Raw genomic sequence first — 16,613 nt, forward strand, 5'->3', positions numbered from 1 at the left:
TGTAGCCGAGACTCTGAGAGGTTGGCCCACTTTCATCATTTCGTCATATCACCAAGTCGGATGTCAATACCACGAAATTAATTTTCCTGTCCAGTGGACAGTGTCCACTCCGAACTTGTGGACGCGCACGCAAGCGTGTGTGTTAGATCAGTCATGCAACATATCAAGTGGTGAGAGTCAGGGGCAACTCGCACAGCCGCCAAAGATTCAATGATCGAAAATATACATGTAGATATAATATGAGACAATGATATTTTCTTTCAAATTTATTATTATTGCTCGTTATATGTACCGATGCCTCTTCTGTACTACATGTAATTATATGTAGTACTTAAGTACTGTAGTACTCCGATCTTGCATATTATTGCTTCTACTGTACTTGTATTATTTAAATGCATTTTAATGCCCCCGATTGCTTTTTTTGCTACAGCACGTTGTACATGGTGGGCCAATCCATCTTGCAACCCTGGAATGTACAAGCAATTTTCGCTCTAAAGCTTAAGTATTTAGACGCTGATATTATAGTACTGATGACACCTAGAATTTTTACTTACCGTACTACTGATTTCTCTATTAGTGTTTTTCTCGTCTCTCATTTACTGTATTTACTACATGCAAAATGCTGTGCAACCATTAATACTTTTCTTCAGTTGCAGTCTGCTAGTTGCAAGCATGAACCCGACCGGCGATCGTCCAACCCTTTCGGTGTCCAGAAGCTGTCGCGAGTCAAGAACTTCTAGTAGTTCGCCTTTCGCCGAGAGAAATTCTGCGTCAAGTCATGCCGGACGCGCACCCAACACTCCGTCAAGCATGATTAAATCCTGTTTTCCCTCCTGTCTAAAGTCTCGTGGACAAGCGAAAGAGAGTTTGAAGCCTCTCGTCTCCACCACAAGCTGACCCAGACGTCACCGATGGCTACCCAATCTACCACTAAAACACATAAGTACCTCCCTCCTATCCATAAGCCGCCGCCACTCCATCCAAGTCTCGGCGTCTTTTAACCATCTTCCGTCTTCCTCTGCCGCTTTCTACTTGTTCCGATGGAAGAACGAGTTGCGGGCGCTATGGTCGCCGTTGTGATTGCTGCGTCCAGAGCGGAAGATGCTGGAGCGATAGCTGCTCGGACTACCCGACGAAATTGCCGAACTCGACTCCATGGGCGACAGACTCAACGTTGACGTAGACATTCGACTGCTCGAGTTGCGGCTATTGGAGTTGGCGAGGATCGAAATCCGCTGGAAATCTTCCACTTCCATCGGCGCCGAGCGTTCTACTCGTGGGTGGGCCGGACTACGCTGGCTGCCCTGCTGTTCCAGCTGCGACAGCGTGATCCGCATACTTGTTCCGATAAACTCCTTCGTGTGCACGTGCACCTGGATATCTGGTCGCTCGGCCAGCTTCGGGATCACTAGCTGCATAAACCCATCCAACATCATGGGCGTCACATACTTGAGCTCCACACCCATCGGGAACGTGTCCGACACAATCGGCCCGCCGTCGAGGACGTTCTTGAGCCAGCGCGTCATGTAGTCGAGTTTCTTCGGGTTGCCCTGCGCCCAGTCCGTGAGCAGGCGCTTCCAGGGCACCGAGCCCAGCGAGTAGTGCATGGGCGGTGGGAAGTTCCGGATCTCCTCCCAATGATCCTTGACGCGACGTGCGTTGCCCTTACTGAAGACTTTGCTCTTGGCGTGTGCAATGCGCGCCGCGCTCTTCATCAACAAATGATGCGCCTCTGCCGATTTCTGGTCCATAATGCCGTTCGCCGCCGCCGTAGCGAGCAGCGACTTCTCCGACGACACGGACGTCAACGAGCCGCGGCCGCCAGTCGCCGGTGGCGCGTTGTTGGCCTGCGTGATGCTGCCAACATCCGTCGGCAACTCGCGCGACTCGCAAATGTACGTGCGCAGTTTCTCGTACTCCGTCTCGATGGCAGCCAGATACGTCAGATCCTTGCTCTCCTGGTCTCTGTGCGCCAGTTTCTGCACCTGCTCGCCGACTTCCTTGGACTGCTGCCAGTTCTTGAGCGTCCGATTCTCCGTCTTGAGGCGCTGGATCTCGGCCTCTTGCTTCTCCAACTGCTGCCGCAGCTTCTCGTTCTCTTCGTGGAGCGCCGTGATCACTTCGTTGCTCTCGTCAAGGATGCCGCTCGTGCCGCTGAACCGGCTGTTGAGCATCGAGCCTCGCGTGGAGGCACTGCTGCTTGTGCTGCCTGGACCGGACGCGTGCGGCACGTCGGACGGACTCAACGACCGGTTCTTGCCAGACGGAGACATCTTGGCTCCAGTATGCACCTGTTTCCTGTCCAGCTTCATCTGCAGCTGCGCCACCTTGGACCCGAGCTCCTTGTACGCCTTCTCCTTCTCCATCTTCCTTAGGAACACGAGACGCAGTAGAGAGAAGCGGAAGAATCCTTGCAGGCGGCGAACAGCAGCCAGTTTCTTGAGATAACGCTGACGCTCCGTGTGCATGCGACAGTACGCCTGGAACCGCACGATGCAGTAGTCGAACTTGAGCACGCGATACATCTTTCGCGCCGCCACGCCGCGGGCCTGCGCCTGCAGCACCACGACACCTCGACGCAGCGTCAAGTAGCGTTTGTGGACCACGTAGCGCCGCCAGTACTTCTGGATGACCACGATCTGCTGCTTCTGGCGCAGGAAGCGACGACGCATGAGCCAGCACAGCACGTTCTTCTGCAGCACGATCGCATACTTGCGTAGCGCCCAGCCGCGCTTGGTCTCGAGCTCTTCCAGCACTCCCTCGCGGAAATACACACGCGTGAGGCCCACCTGGTAGTCCTGGATGTTGCGTCCCGGCAGCAGCTTGTCCATCAGCTCTTCGCACTGATCCTTAATGTGTTCCGTGTCCGAGTCGCTGATAAACTTGCTCTGCGTCGGAACGGCGCCGGTTTGCAGCACGCGGAACTTCTTGAAGCACTCGAGATGAGGCATACGACTCGGATACGCACTGCGAGACACGCGGATGGCCTCAATGACACCGGCGCAGCGCAGTTGACTCACAATGTCGCCGTGCGAGAAGCAGTGGGCACTTTTCAGCGGGTTCGGCTTCAGACAGCGCACGTAGTGGACCTCGGTGAGCCCGATCTTCTCCATGAGCTGCGACAGACTCTCCTTGAACTGGGTGCCGACGGTCGTGCGACGCGTCTGCGCGTGTCCGCCCTTCTTCGCACTAGTGCTGCGTGTTCTCCCGCGAGCCGAGGACGCCGTGGAGCTGGCGCTGCTGGCGTTCACGTCGTCTGTGAACATCTTGGACAAGATCTTGAGCGTCGACTTGCTCATGCACTGCTTGATATCCGGCAAGATGGCGTCGCGGTGCTTGTCCAGGAAGCCTGACGCGTCGTACGTCACCTTACCCGCGTAGTGGTAGATGGAGAAGGCGCATTTGTTCAGTCTCGGGGTCTCCAGCAGCGGGTTGTTCTCCATCACAGCGCCCAGTTTGCTCGCGAACGACGCGTCTGTGCCCGTCGCAAGCAGCGATTCCTCGTTCAAGAAGCTGATGACGCCCAGACGACCTTCGATGAGGTTCAGCACGTCCTGGTTGTCTGCGAACGTGATGTGCGACCACGAAATGTTCTCCTCCTCGTACTCGATCTGCACCGTCTTGAGCACGTCCTGCACGAACTTCTGCTGCAGCTTCTCGTTCGCGTAATTGATGCAGAACTGCTCGAACGAGTTCGTCTCAAAGTGCTCGAAGCCAAAGATGTCGAGAATGCCGATGAACGAGCCTGCTCCCGCAGTTTTCACCCCGATCGTCTGGTTGATCTGCTCCACCAGCCACAGGAAAAGCTTCGAGTACAGGCTCTTGGCCAGCGCATCGCGACAGTCCGCCGCCTGGTCGCGTGTCATGGGCTTCAGAATCACTTCCCGACCCACAAACACGTTGCGGTTGCACACCGCGCGCTCCAGAGCGTCCACCTCGACGCCCAGAAGGCGACAGGCCACTGCGAAGTGCTTTAGATCCGCCAGTTGGGACGCGTCGACGTCTCCGTTGCGCGTAGTGAACTCCGACTCGCCCAGATGCAGCACCGCGCCCAGAATCTGGATAATCTCCAGCTGCAACGGCTGCTCGATGCCCACAAGCTCCAGAGCTTCACGCGTGCGACTGAGGTCTCCTTCTTCGTCGCCTCCGGGGGCTTCCGCGCGCTCGGAAACGTACTTGAACGAGTTGACCATGTCGAGCTCCAGATCGGGAAATTGCTTGCGCTGCGCCAGTAATTGGTAGAAAATGTGGAAGTTGCGCTCGCCATCCGCCTGCGTCGTGACTCGACTCTTTTCCAGCAGATACGTGCGAGATCTGGCGCCGATCAACTGGCCTTCCATCGTGAACTGCAGCTCCGTGAACTTGCCGAACCGACTGGAATTGTCGTTGCGCACGGTCTTGGCGTTTCCGAACGACTCGAGCAGCGGATTCGCTTTGATAATCTGCTGGATGACTTTCGAGTTCGAGTTGGTGGCAAGAGCTGCCAAGTGGCTCATGACGATCTTGGTCGTCTCGGTTTTGCCAGCTCCGGACTCTCCTGAGACGAGGATGCTCTGGTTCTCCTGCTTTTGCCGCATGTTGAAAAACGCCTCCATGGACACGGCGTAGACGTGGGGCGGCTTGTGTTCCCGCTTCCCGTCGCTGAACTTCTCCATTGTCTGCTTGGAGTACAGATCCAGCCACTGATAAGGGTTCACGGCGATACAGATGCGTCCTGTGTATGTGTCTGCAAATTGTTGCCATTCGGCAAAAAAAAGTGTCAGTGGCGTATCCAACCAGAGGCAATTAAAACGAAAAAGGCAACTGCAAGAAGTTGCCAAACGTACATGGCAATCGACGGAAAAATCGTCTTCGCAGGTTGTACAGGATGGACGCCTCGTGCAAATGATCAATGAGAATCATGTCCTCGAAGCCATTGGCGCTCTCACTCGTATTTTGCAGAGGAAGCGACGGTTTGTTGTCTGCGGACTCGACTGATGTGTTCTTGGCGTTGAGCGCCTCCAATACCGACGCGTCTGTGAGGTCCACGGCACGTTGCGACCCAGCGAACGCACTGAGTTCGCGCTCGGACGGGATGTGCTCCAAGGCAGACGCATCTTTGGGTCCCACGACCTCATCTAGTCGCACCGTGAGCTTCTTGCCATCTCCGCTAGCTCCACATATCACGCCGGGAAGCCACACGTGCTCTGTGTCGGGGGTAAATACCTGCATGATGTGGAAAAGGATGGAACATTTGCCATTAGCCTAAAGCGACAGGGGGGCGTACAAGTTTGTTGCCAAAGCCAAAGACGGGGGAGGTGCACCTTAATTCCCTCCATTGTTTTCCGCCTCTTCGACGCCGCTTTTGGTCCTGCGTTGTTGGCGTAGTGAGGCTCGTGCTGTCGTATGCGCTTTTCTCCTTGCCCCCCTACGGATAGGGCAAAAAGTGTACTGTCCAATCAGACCGCGCTAAATTGGCAAGAAGTGGCTTCATTCGTGTGGCGAACACATTTTGTGCTTGAATTTCCAGTGTTTATGGTTACTACTAGTACCAATAAACATATACTAGTAACTTACTAGTATCGGTGTGTGAAGAATTAACTCGTACCATATCCATGGATACAGCTGTGGCTGCATGGCGAGACAAGTGGTGAGCCCAAGTCAGCTGGCGATGGCTAGTCGCAAGGTGGTGAAAACAAATCAGATGGGCGCAAATTGGACCAAAAAATTCGAATTGAGCGACGTATTTCTGACGGCCACAATCCAGCAGAACCATGCTACGCACGCGTCTTGGTGCGAGGCTTTTGGGCGCCAGCGCGCGGCGATCTGCGCTGTCTCGAGAAGCTACACAGTACATCCATGCTTCAGCACTGATCAAGCAGCAGCTAGGATGCTTCGCAGCTAGGGACGCGTCCTGGGAGTGGCTCAAAGATCCCGAGAACCCTCGCTTGCAACGCTTCCTCAAGGTACCGACGCTTTTGCCCGTTTGTCACTTTGGAGTATCTCTAAACCTCTGCTGCAAAAATGTCTACCAACGTTTTTTCCCCAGCTGGAGCGAAATTATCTGGTGAACCAGCTCTCCAAGCCGAAGTTCCGGAAAGTGGAGCGCGCATTCAACGTAGAGCTACGTAATCGTCTCTTGCGCGAAGACTTTAGCATCCCCGAGTGCATCGGCAAATACGAATACTTCATGCGGCAAGCACCAGGTGAAAATTTTCCCGTTTACTACCGTCGACGTCGAGTTGCCGAGTCGGATGCAACGGCAACTTCAACGAACGAGGAAATTGTGCTAAACCAGAATGTGGAGCCTTCACTTAAGCACGGCTTTCAGTTTGTATCCGGTATGAAAATCTCCCCCGATGCAACGCAACTGCTACTCGTCATGGAGAACGACAACGAACAGTGTCGCGCGGTACTGAGAGATTTAAAGTCGGGGAAGTTGCAGCCTCTGACAGACGTCACGGACATCAAAAACGTCGAGTGGAGCTCAGCGCCTCCGCCGAAACGCGTTTTCTATTATACCAAAGTGGACGCGCACGGACGGCCGTTTGCAGTGTACAGATACAACTTGGCAACTCATGCGCAAGAACTGGTACGTGACGTGATCATTTCTCTTTCGAGTTGAAGTGGCAACTGACAAGAAGGGGGATGGGTCTGCAACATTGCAAAAATAATGCTGAATGTACATATAGATCTACGAAGAGCAGGACGAGGCTTTTTTCGTGGATGTATCGCAGACGAAGGACGCGCGGTTCGTGCTCATCAACTGCAACTCGAAGAACACGTCCGAGATCTACGCGCTGGACGGCCACGACGTCACTGCGCAGCCTCAACTACTGAGGCGGCGGGAAGCCGGCACGTTGTACTTTGCAGACCACGCCGCCGGCCAGTTTTTCGTCGTCACGAATGCTGATGGCGCACTCAACTACAAAATCGCGACTTGCCAATCGAATTTAAAGGCGAAGTCCACGTCCTCTTCACTTGGCGAATGGCAAACGCTCGTTCCTGAGCACGAAGACGTGAAGATCGAGGATGTGGATCTGTTTGAGAACTACTTGGTGCTCTATGAGCGAGAACACAGCGTTCCTCGTATCCGAGTGTGCACTCTGGGCGAAAAGAGTGATGCGTGTACCAACACTCCTCATTATATTCCGTTGCCCAAGGAGCACGAGATTTGCCGTGTGTCTCCTGGAGTAAATCGCGATTATGATGCACACCACGTCCGGTTCCAAGTGTCCACGCCTCTGGTCCCAGAGATCGTGTACGATTACGACATGAAGAACCGAGGGCTCCACGTTCTCAAGGAGACCGAGCTGACGGATCGATCGCTCGATTTCAAGCGTGACAGCGGAGACAAGACCATTAAATCGTCGTTTGAGCCGGGGCAGTACGTCTGCGAGCGATGCTACGTGCCTAGTATGAGTAGTCTGGGTGTCAAGATTCCACTGACGCTCATCCACCGCCGCGATATCTCGCTGAATGGACAGAATCCGACGCTATTGATCGGCTACGGGGCGTACGGAAGCAATCTTGAAGCCGACTTTGAGCTGGAACATTTGAGTTTACTGGAGCGTGGCTGGGTCATTGCTCTTGCACACGTTCGTGGTGGCGGAGAGCTAGGCTTGCAATGGTACCAGGCTGGCAAGGGCATGCAGAAGCGACAATCGTTCGATGACTACGTCTCGTGCACTCATCATCTCCTCGACGCCGGGTTCACAAACCCCAAGCGACTCGCAGGGAAGGGGGTGAGTGCCGGTGGCCTTATCATGGGATACGTGGCCAACGAGTACCCGCAGCTCTACCAGGCGCTGGTCATGAAGGTGCCGTTCGTCGACATCCTCGCAACGATGCAGGACCCGACTTTGCCGCTGACAGTGCACGAATACGACGAGTGGGGCGATCCAACTGGACCAAAAGTGCTCGAGTACATTCAGTCGTACGCGCCGTGTGATAATGTGCGTGAGCATCAGGTGTATCCTGCCATGTTCGTGACCGGTAGCTTGAACGATCAGCGAGTGCAGTTCTGGGAGCCTACCAAGTGGATGTACAAGGTGCGTAAAGTGCAGGCCTCGTTGCCAAAGCGTGACAAGCGTTTGATGCTGTTGAAAATGTCGGAAGACGAAGGTCATTTCGGTGGTGGCGGGCGATTGGAACAGTTGGAGGAAAGTGCCATGGAGATGGCGTTTCTGTATCAAGCGATGAACCTGCCGTTTCCGCCAAAATAGGTCGTGGTGCTCTTTTTGCATGCAAAAAATCCTATAAATAGACGCATTTTTGTCGGTTGCAGGGAAGTATCTAAACTAAATAAAGTTGACAATGTCGGCCACGACGCAGGAGCTGGAAAATGACATCGTGCAAATGGAAGATCGGCTTGCGAATGTCAAAGTTGTTGCTGAAGTAGAGCGAGAAGCCTGGCGTCGGACTTCTCGTACGGGTAAGGACGGCACTAAATGGAAGGGGGCTGCAGCTCCTCGAAAAAATGAAAACGAGTCGATGTCATCGACTGCAACTACCGTGAATAACGCTTTGAGTGACGACACGGACGAAGGTGTCACCATTATGCCTGGATATTGGGACGTTCTAGAACTTGCACGCTATCTCCAAGACAAGCAGCTCGGGAGCTTTGCGCAAGTGATAGTGAACGAGCAAATTACTGGCAAAGTATTACTAGAGACTCCGGCACCGAAACTACGAAAGCTCTTCGAAACATCAGCAAATGATTCGAACTGGAAGGATTTCCAGAGCGAGTATGTGAAGCTGAAGAAACACCAACGGCGTTTAGAGAAAGCTTGTGCTACGAACCGGTCGCAGCCAGGATCTTCTCGCTCTGTGGCGTCGTCGCACGAAGCGCATGATCGTCAGCCTCCAGCTTCAGCTGTGAGCTCAGCGGGCGCAGCACTCGTTTTCCCATTGATTTCGCCGCGGGCATCTGCAACGCAAGCTCAGCAAAACACCGCGAAGCCTCCTACCTCATCCAAGCCGTCGTTCCCACTACGTAAACCGGCGTCGTCTAACAACATCCCGCTGGCCACTTGCTGGAACTGCAAGGCGCGGTTCTTCCGCCCGCATATCAAAAGGCCACCCACGAGAGCTTCTGCTACCGATACAAACCAGCCGGTGTCATCGTCGATGCGAGCTTCGCTTCTGGCCCGAGCCTATTGCTCCCAAACGTGCCAAGAAAGCATCGAATCCAACGATATCCGCATCTCACCATCACTCAGTGCGCGAGTGAAGGTCACTTGCAACTCCGCGATTGAAGACAACACCAAGCCCCGTCGGCCGTCTCGTGTTGTAACTGGTCGCGCTTTGGCGTCTGCTAGCGATCAACCAGGTCCAGAATTGCTCGCTACAAGTGACGGCATCATGGCGAGTCGGCTTGGAGGCAGTTTAGAAGGAACGGAGAGCTCCTGCCCCCCACCGGAAGCCAAACGTTTGCGGAAGTTCAATACGTTTACACGGCGATCGTCTCGGCCGGATGTGTCGTTGAGTGACTCGACGAACTTTGACTTCCTGCACGTATCAGCTCCTCGTCGTGAGCCTGTTATTCAAACATCAACGTCACCACGACAAAAGTGCGCGGAAGGGCATCCACCTGTGGCTACCTTTTACGGATATCGCAGTGTGCCTCGGTCTGTTGACGCTCGCGCTCCCGACTCCTTCTCGCTGTGTCCCTCAGTTACTTCACTAGCTGTCAACGCTCATCGACCGAGTGACAATCAAAGCTGTCTGCCTACTGCGAAGCCATTCCCACCAGCTCTGACACTCAACAGCTCCAACTTCCACGCAGCACCCAACCAGTGCAAAGTGTATCAGCAGGCGAAGTACAAGTTGGATCCAGAAATGTTCCAAGCTCACCAAGAGACTTTTTCTACCTGTTTTGGTGCAGTGCCACTGAACAATCGATCGCAAAACTTAACCAGCGGTCCGCGTGTCGTCGACTTTGGTCGTGGGAATCTCCTCCGGCTTCAAGAGTTCCTCACTGTCCGTGGACTGCACCGCCTGAGCCTAACGTCACATGCATGGTGCGATCTGATCACAACGCCGTCATCCTATAGTGACGCGCTGTGGGGTGTGCACGCTCTAAGGATGTGGAGACCTACTGAGGGTAGCGACGACTTCTTACTCGACATTGGCGTGCTTAAGAAGCCCGAGCGACCCCGGCGAATGCTGCAGATACTTACGCGCCAAGTGTCTCGCGTTACGGTGGAAAACATGAAGATACTGCTCAATCCTGAAAGCTGGCAGCTAGCGACAGTAATGTCTCCACCGGGAAGCAAAACTATTCAATCGCTGCAAAATGCTGTGGGGGGCAAGCGAGATCTGCCAGCGACGTACGATGAAGGGGGACTCTCGCCTCGTCGACAACGGACAGCTGAGTTGTTCGAACAGATCATAGTCATCTACAACCGTGCGGGTGAAATTGTAGCAGTATGTGCTAGGCAGCTGATTCGACCAGTAGACCCCATGACAATGCTCACGGACATTTTGCATGGCCTCAGGAGTGGAGAGCTCTGTCGCGTGCACTGTCGGCGTCTGCGGCTTTTTTCACAGACGAATAGGTTGCCGTTTGAGCAGTGGACGCTGCTGCCGCACTGCAGTCGAATCGTTGTAGAGTTTTTCTGGTCGGACGGAGAAGCGGATGCCGCAGTCTGCTCACCCCCGTCTCTGCCTGTATGGCACCAGAAGATCCTGAGCAAGCTCCAACATGGGCTGCAGCAGCGTCTGCTGGGCAAGGACAGCGTCAACGGCGTCATCAAGCTTGCCCACGACCAGAATGCTTCGACTGCCGTACTTTTTTTGCTCGAGAAGTTCCTTTCACGCTGTCAATTCACCGCCAAAGGCTGATTAGTCAAACGGATGGCTACATTCTGTGATTACGCTGGGAGATGATTACCAGTGGCTGACGAGAAATAGGTACAGTGTACCACCCACCGAGATTCCATGGCAATTCATAGCTCCACGCTGGCCTTTGGAATATAGCTCCATCGTGCGATGTCCTGCACGCGGTTGTACTCATGGTGGACAGCTAAACGAAGTGCGTAACCTACATGCATTGCCAAACGGAGGATGACGACTACCGTGTGCTACTTTTCGCATTTTCCTCCCGCTGGGTATGAGAACAGCGCATTTTCATCCTAATCCTCGACACTGTCGTGTTCAGGTGAGTGCCATTGATCTTGTCAGGCTGTTGTCGCCTCACTCGACGGACACCACCGTGCAAGTGACGCATCGCTCGTGCTCTCACAAGAGTTTTCATGGGCTTTGCCGAAGGCGTGAGCGACTGCGCTGTCAGAAATTGTGTGCAGCATCCACGCACGCTGTGCCGCAACCGGTGTAGAAAATCCGATCGTCCCGTAATGATCACTTCAAGGCGTACCCATCAGCGATGATCTACGAGAGTGCACCACGGACAGTTGCCCGATCCTCACGCACAGCAAAACGAAACGTGTGCCCTGCCAAAAAATTGTGCCCAGCTGGCGACAGTGTTTCTAAGGAGGAGACTGAGGCGGGAGGCTACAGTCTGTATCGTTTTGTCATGGTACAGTCACAGTGTAGTTCTAGATGTACAGGCTGTAGTACAGCCGTCTATTGGCATCTGCTTACAGTACTCTGTAGACAGAAGCTTACAACGAAATTCTTATTGGCTTGACTTCTCTGGTGGATTTTCGTCTTTGAATGCTTCAAACTCCTTTATAGGGGTAAGAATACCGGTGGACTGCTGCCTTGAAGGTGTTGCAGAGTCGGAGACCAGGGAAAGCCCCCCGTAATTAACCCATTTTTGCATCTGTCGTTGTGAATCAACATCGTTGATGGTTTGACAACGATAAGATGTTTGTGTCCAACCGGCCGCAGCGTGTGACTCTCGTCTACCGCTTGGATATTCGCCCACCTCATGTGCGTCTCGCATGGATCCCCCGATGTACAAGCGCCGGCAAACGGTGACTACCGGTAAAATTTACCGTAAACACCAGCGGGACATAATCCAGCAGTGTGGATCACACTGTGATACTGTATAGGTACAGTACCATTGTCATTGCATAGAGAATTCGTATTGCGGACACGTGATCTACTCAGCCTTCTCAAACCAATGTTGAAACCCGCCAACCGCACCCGTTCCATTGAGCGAGGGTTATGGTCTGGCGAGGAGCACGACCGCTTTCTGGACGGCCTCAAGCTCTACCCTCACGGGCCCTGGAAGAAGATTGCTGCCTACGTGGGCACGCGCTCGCCACGCCAAGTGCAAACACATGCTCAAAAGTACTACGAGAAGGTTGGTCGTCGCCTGCGCGGACTGCGCAAGGACCGCAAGAAGCTCGTGCGGCCCGAGCACCGCCTCGATGAGGACATGGTGCAGCTGTGCCAGCTCGCAAAGGACAGGAAAGACCCCACCGGCCACGTAGACCCTACAATCGCAAGTCGACTACGCGCGCCACTATCGTCGCCGTCCAAGATCAATATCTCTCTGCCAGCCTTGGAACCGCACGAACAGCAGCAGAAATCCTTCCAGAAGGAGCTACAACGAGCACCGTCCTCCGACCCGCCCAGCCCGTGCTCGAGTACCAGCACAACCTCGACAGACAGTGACGCCACCATGGATCTGTCGGACTTTGACGACTCATGTCTCGACTTCTTGATCGAGGTGCTGGGCGACATGGACAGCGGGGGCTTCGTCATCAATGTGTAAGATTAACGCATTCTTCACTGTCGTTCAGTACGGATTAGCATTAGGCAAACAACACCGGCACCCCGATAGATCCGGAGCTGACACCACCACAGAGCAGCAGCCACCCCGACACGGAGAGTAACTTATAACGAAGAACATGATTTTAAACAGAATTATTAAAATACCTTCCAAGTACATGTACTGTATCGTGTTTGTGTTCTCAATCGGTCGGGCGCGGGAGGTGAACACTTCCTTCAAGACTTGCTGTTCGTAAAGCTGGGAAATCCAGCGGCATTCAGTCGGTAGCAGCAGGAACTAAGGTGAGATGATGGGATGCCCAAAAGTAAGCGTAGAGTAATCAGTCACGGACAGCAGAAGACACGTCTTGTTTTTGCAAAGCAACTTCAATCACCATCCGGTCAACGTGCTTTTGCCTGAGGCAATGCCTTATTATTAATAATGAGAGTGATTCATTTGCCCGAATGAAAATCTGCCAAATCTGAGTCGAGTCGACCCTAAACCTCCTCAGATAAATACCCCTTTCCGGACAAAGTATACCGTATAGTAAAGGGGGGCGACCACACATTTTTCCCGCCTCGGGGTCTGAATACTGCTGGACGATCGCCACGAATCTGCGCGTGCTGCCGAGCGTGGGTCAGCCACAGGGCAAGAATCGATCGGCGCAAACGTTGTAGATGGAGCTAAGGGCGCGGACGTCTCAAAAACGTCGTGGATCAGGGTCACGAAGCGATGATGACGCATCCAACGTCTCGGTCGAGTCCAGCGAAGAGGAATTGGTCGACGAATCGCTCCCGAAGGAATCTGGCGACAACAGCAGCCGCTCCAGCGACCTGAACCAACACCGACCATCTTGAGTCTATCAAATGTAACGCTGGCTGTGCCCGACAAGCACCACTTCACATCGTGGGACGCTTTCCACTCGTATTTAGACCGGTATTTTGCCGCATCTTACCAGGTAAAGTGGATTTACACTGCAATAGGCTTCTTTGCTGATCCCATTGTGTGCTATGAAGGTCTTCCGTGTTCGTACAAACACGACCGTTGAGCGTCGTAACACAGACATCCGAAACAAGAACTCTAAAGCACCTGAAATCCCGTCCGAATGGAAATACTACGCGAAGACGTTAGTCTGTACTTGCTTCGGCAAGTACAAGTCGAAGGGAAACAGCAAGCGCCCACGTCAAGAGACCCGGTTATCGGACTGCAAAGCCCAGGTAAGATACGGCTTCAAGTTTTACTTCTGCTCGGGTTCGTTCGGGTTTGTTCGGGCATTGCGGGTACTATTGTCTCAATTATCGGTACTAACGCTAATAAATCTGGCATAGATCAACGCCTGCGTTCGACTAGTTGACAAAGCCAAGCACGCGTTTGCAGTTTGTATCACAAAGTGTAACCCCGTACACAATCATGTCGTCAACCGCCAAACCTTCTATCGCTTTTCCTCGATCCACAAGGTGCTAGATGATGGCGTCGTTGATTCGGTGGATATGCTCCGCAAGGCGGGTGCAAAACACAAGAATATTATGAAGTTCATCATCGAGAACACGGACGCCAACCCGTCTATTCAGGACGTGCGTAACATGGTTCGAAGCCTCAAGCATAGCGAAAACGTGCGTGGTTCGCGTAACAGTGCCAAACGGTTGAAAACATGGATGCAAGAATTCTGTGAAGCACCAGGAAATATTGGACGTATATTTGTCGAGACCATGCAGACCAAGGTATAGTATTCGTTCAATTTGACTATCGATACCTTAGCTAACGTGCAGTGTTGAATGTAATTAGCGAGTTGCGACCTGCATTACATTGCAAACCCAGCACATGAGGCTGATGTTCGAGCAATTCCCGGAGGTTCTTTTGATCGATGCAACCCACGGCACCAATGCTTCTAAGTACAAGGTATTTTCGTTCATGGCGCACGATGTTTTCGGCCACGGACAGTTTGTTCAGCACGCCCTTCTGCAGAATAAACGTCGTCACACTCTCGTCACTGCAATCGAGGAGTTTAAGCAGAACAATCCGGCATGGACTCGAGTCCAACGCATACTTATCGACAAAGACTTTACGGAGTTGTCGGTACTCAGGGCAGCGTTTCCGGATGCCTCTATACTGCTCTGTCAGTTTCACGTGTTGAAGTATCTGAGAGAGGCTGTGGCATCTTCGGACTATGGTTTCACCTCATGGCAAAAGGACCAGCTACGCAGCACATTCAATTTGCTCGTGTATGCTCCTACTGAGGCAGCCTATTTGAAGCATCGTCGCTACCTCCGCCACCTTGTGACATTTGGCGTTGCTTCGGGCAGTTCGAGCTTACTCGGGCAGGCTGTGGCTGATTCGGGCTCAGTTGGGCACTTAATGTTGGATTCGAGCTCAGTCGGGCACTCAGCGGGTGATTCGGGTCCAATTGGGTTTCGCGTTGGTGATGCGGACTTAGTTCAGACTCAAGCCGGCTCGGATGCTCACAATGAAGCCGAAGAGGAATGCGACCCCAATCTGCATGCGTTTGAAGCCTACTTTACGAAGAATTGGGATAGCTGCAGAGAGCTATGGTGTGCATACAAGCGTCAAAACACGGTTACTCTTGGAAACAATACTAACAACCGCTTAGAGTCGGCATGGAAGCAGCTTAAAGAGTGGGTTGACGCGTTCGTGGATCTGGACGAGTGCATTGCCTCCATCATGTACTACCAGAGTCGTCAGGAACGCAGCTTTAACGACCAAGTCTTTAAAGTGACTTCCGTCCAGCATACTCACTACGATAAGGAGATGAAGCATGTTGCCAACCTCGTTGGCCAACACGCTTGTGAGCTGATCTACAAGCAGTACACGTTTGCCGTCGCCCAAGCTTCGTATCAGTATAATGAGGTATTTCCCGGAGTATACGCTATCCATAGCGAATCAAGGTCGGAAGATGCCCTCGACGAGCCTCGAGTCAGTTACACGGTTCACTAGAATAGTTGGACGTGCTCATGCCTCTTCATGGCGACGCGCTTACTTCCTTGCCGGCATGTGTTCTTCATACGGAAAGACATGAAGATAGAATCTGTAATCCCGACTCAATTGCTAAACGAGCGGTGGCTACTAACTACGGTCCGATCCGCTGTCAACCTGGATTCGAGCCACGTCGGTGTAGCTGTCAACGGGAAAAACACTACAGACATGAAGGGCCTTGCGTCTCTTTTCGCCGGGGTTTCGGACGAAAAGGTGCTCGTTCCCATCAATTGTAATGGAAATCATTGGTGCGCTATCATGATCGACCTATCGACCGAAAGCATATACACTTACGACCCGATGTCATCATCCTATGCGGCCAGCGTCCGAGCTATCGCGCACAAATTGGTGGGGGTCCTACCGATACCGAAGGATAGGTATCATCACCAGTCGTACGTATCGAGCATTGGTATCCAGACCGACAACTACAATTGTGGCATTTACGTTCTCTTGGCATTCGAAGCCTTTACGGGAGCTTCTGACGTGGGATATGTGAACAAGCAAAGGTTGCAGCTTCTACGATACCGGTACCTCTGTATGTCTGTGTAAGTTTCTTCGGCATAATATGAGACTTTACATTTCTGATGCATTTTACTCTGACACTGCCTGGGATGTCATTGAACTTGGCTACACTTCACTGAACTATTTATCCACCGATACATGATTCGCATGTATACATCGAATGCCCCCATTCGGGTAGCTCGGACACATTCGGGCGCACTCGGGTGTGTGCAAATCCTAAAGCATGTTGCCATTCGGGTGATATAACGACTGCCTTACTTAAGCATAGTTTTACAAAGGGGTGCAGGCAGTTCATATCCAAATCTTATTGGTCTAGCAGGAGCGCGGATTCACCAGGGATTGGCTGGTGGCTTAATTGAGGGCTGAAAGCGTTACTGGGGGACTGAGCGACATCAATGTGAAAAGACGGGCACGCCTCTTCCGCATTTCTCTAGAAACA

General features: G+C 52.9%; 4 protein-coding genes across 4 annotated transcripts; 3 read left to right on the forward strand and 1 right to left on the reverse strand.

Annotated features, from left to right (window-relative positions):
* Positions 1-823: 823 nt before the first annotated feature.
* Positions 824-5,211, reverse strand: PITG_17549 (myosin-like protein; the record flags this gene model as incomplete). Its single annotated transcript, XM_002896387.1, has 2 exons — positions 824-4,726; positions 4,827-5,211. 2 exons carry the CDS (start codon positions 5,209-5,211, stop codon positions 1,029-1,031), a joined length of 4,083 nt encoding a protein of 1,360 aa, XP_002896433.1.
* Positions 5,212-5,753: 542 nt separating this feature from the next.
* PITG_17550 (serine protease family S09A, putative) lies at positions 5,754-8,204 on the forward strand (the record flags this gene model as incomplete). The annotated part of the gene is made up of 4 exons (XM_002896388.1): positions 5,754-5,945; positions 6,029-6,571; positions 6,672-6,878; positions 6,945-8,204. 4 exons carry the CDS (start codon positions 5,754-5,756, stop codon positions 8,202-8,204), a joined length of 2,202 nt encoding a protein of 733 aa, XP_002896434.1.
* A 91-nt stretch (positions 8,205-8,295) lies between these two features.
* On the forward strand, positions 8,296-10,824 carry PITG_17551 (uncharacterized protein; the record flags this gene model as incomplete). The annotated part of the gene is made up of 2 exons (XM_002896389.1): positions 8,296-8,493; positions 8,677-10,824. The coding sequence occupies 2 exons, from the start codon at positions 8,296-8,298 to the stop codon at positions 10,822-10,824; spliced, it is 2,346 nt and encodes a 781-aa protein (XP_002896435.1).
* A 1,217-nt stretch (positions 10,825-12,041) lies between these two features.
* Positions 12,042-12,814, forward strand: PITG_17552 (myb-like DNA-binding protein, putative; the record flags this gene model as incomplete). Its single annotated transcript, XM_002896390.1, has 1 exon — positions 12,042-12,814. The coding sequence occupies one exon, from the start codon at positions 12,068-12,070 to the stop codon at positions 12,662-12,664; it is 597 nt and encodes a 198-aa protein (XP_002896436.1).
* Between the last annotated feature and the right edge of the window lie 3,799 nt (positions 12,815-16,613).

The sequence above is a fragment of the Phytophthora infestans genome, genomic scaffold, assembly GCF_000142945.1.
Source record: "Phytophthora infestans T30-4 supercont1.60 genomic scaffold, whole genome shotgun sequence".
Classification (NCBI taxonomy): domain Eukaryota; phylum Oomycota; class Peronosporomycetes; order Peronosporales; family Peronosporaceae; genus Phytophthora; species Phytophthora infestans.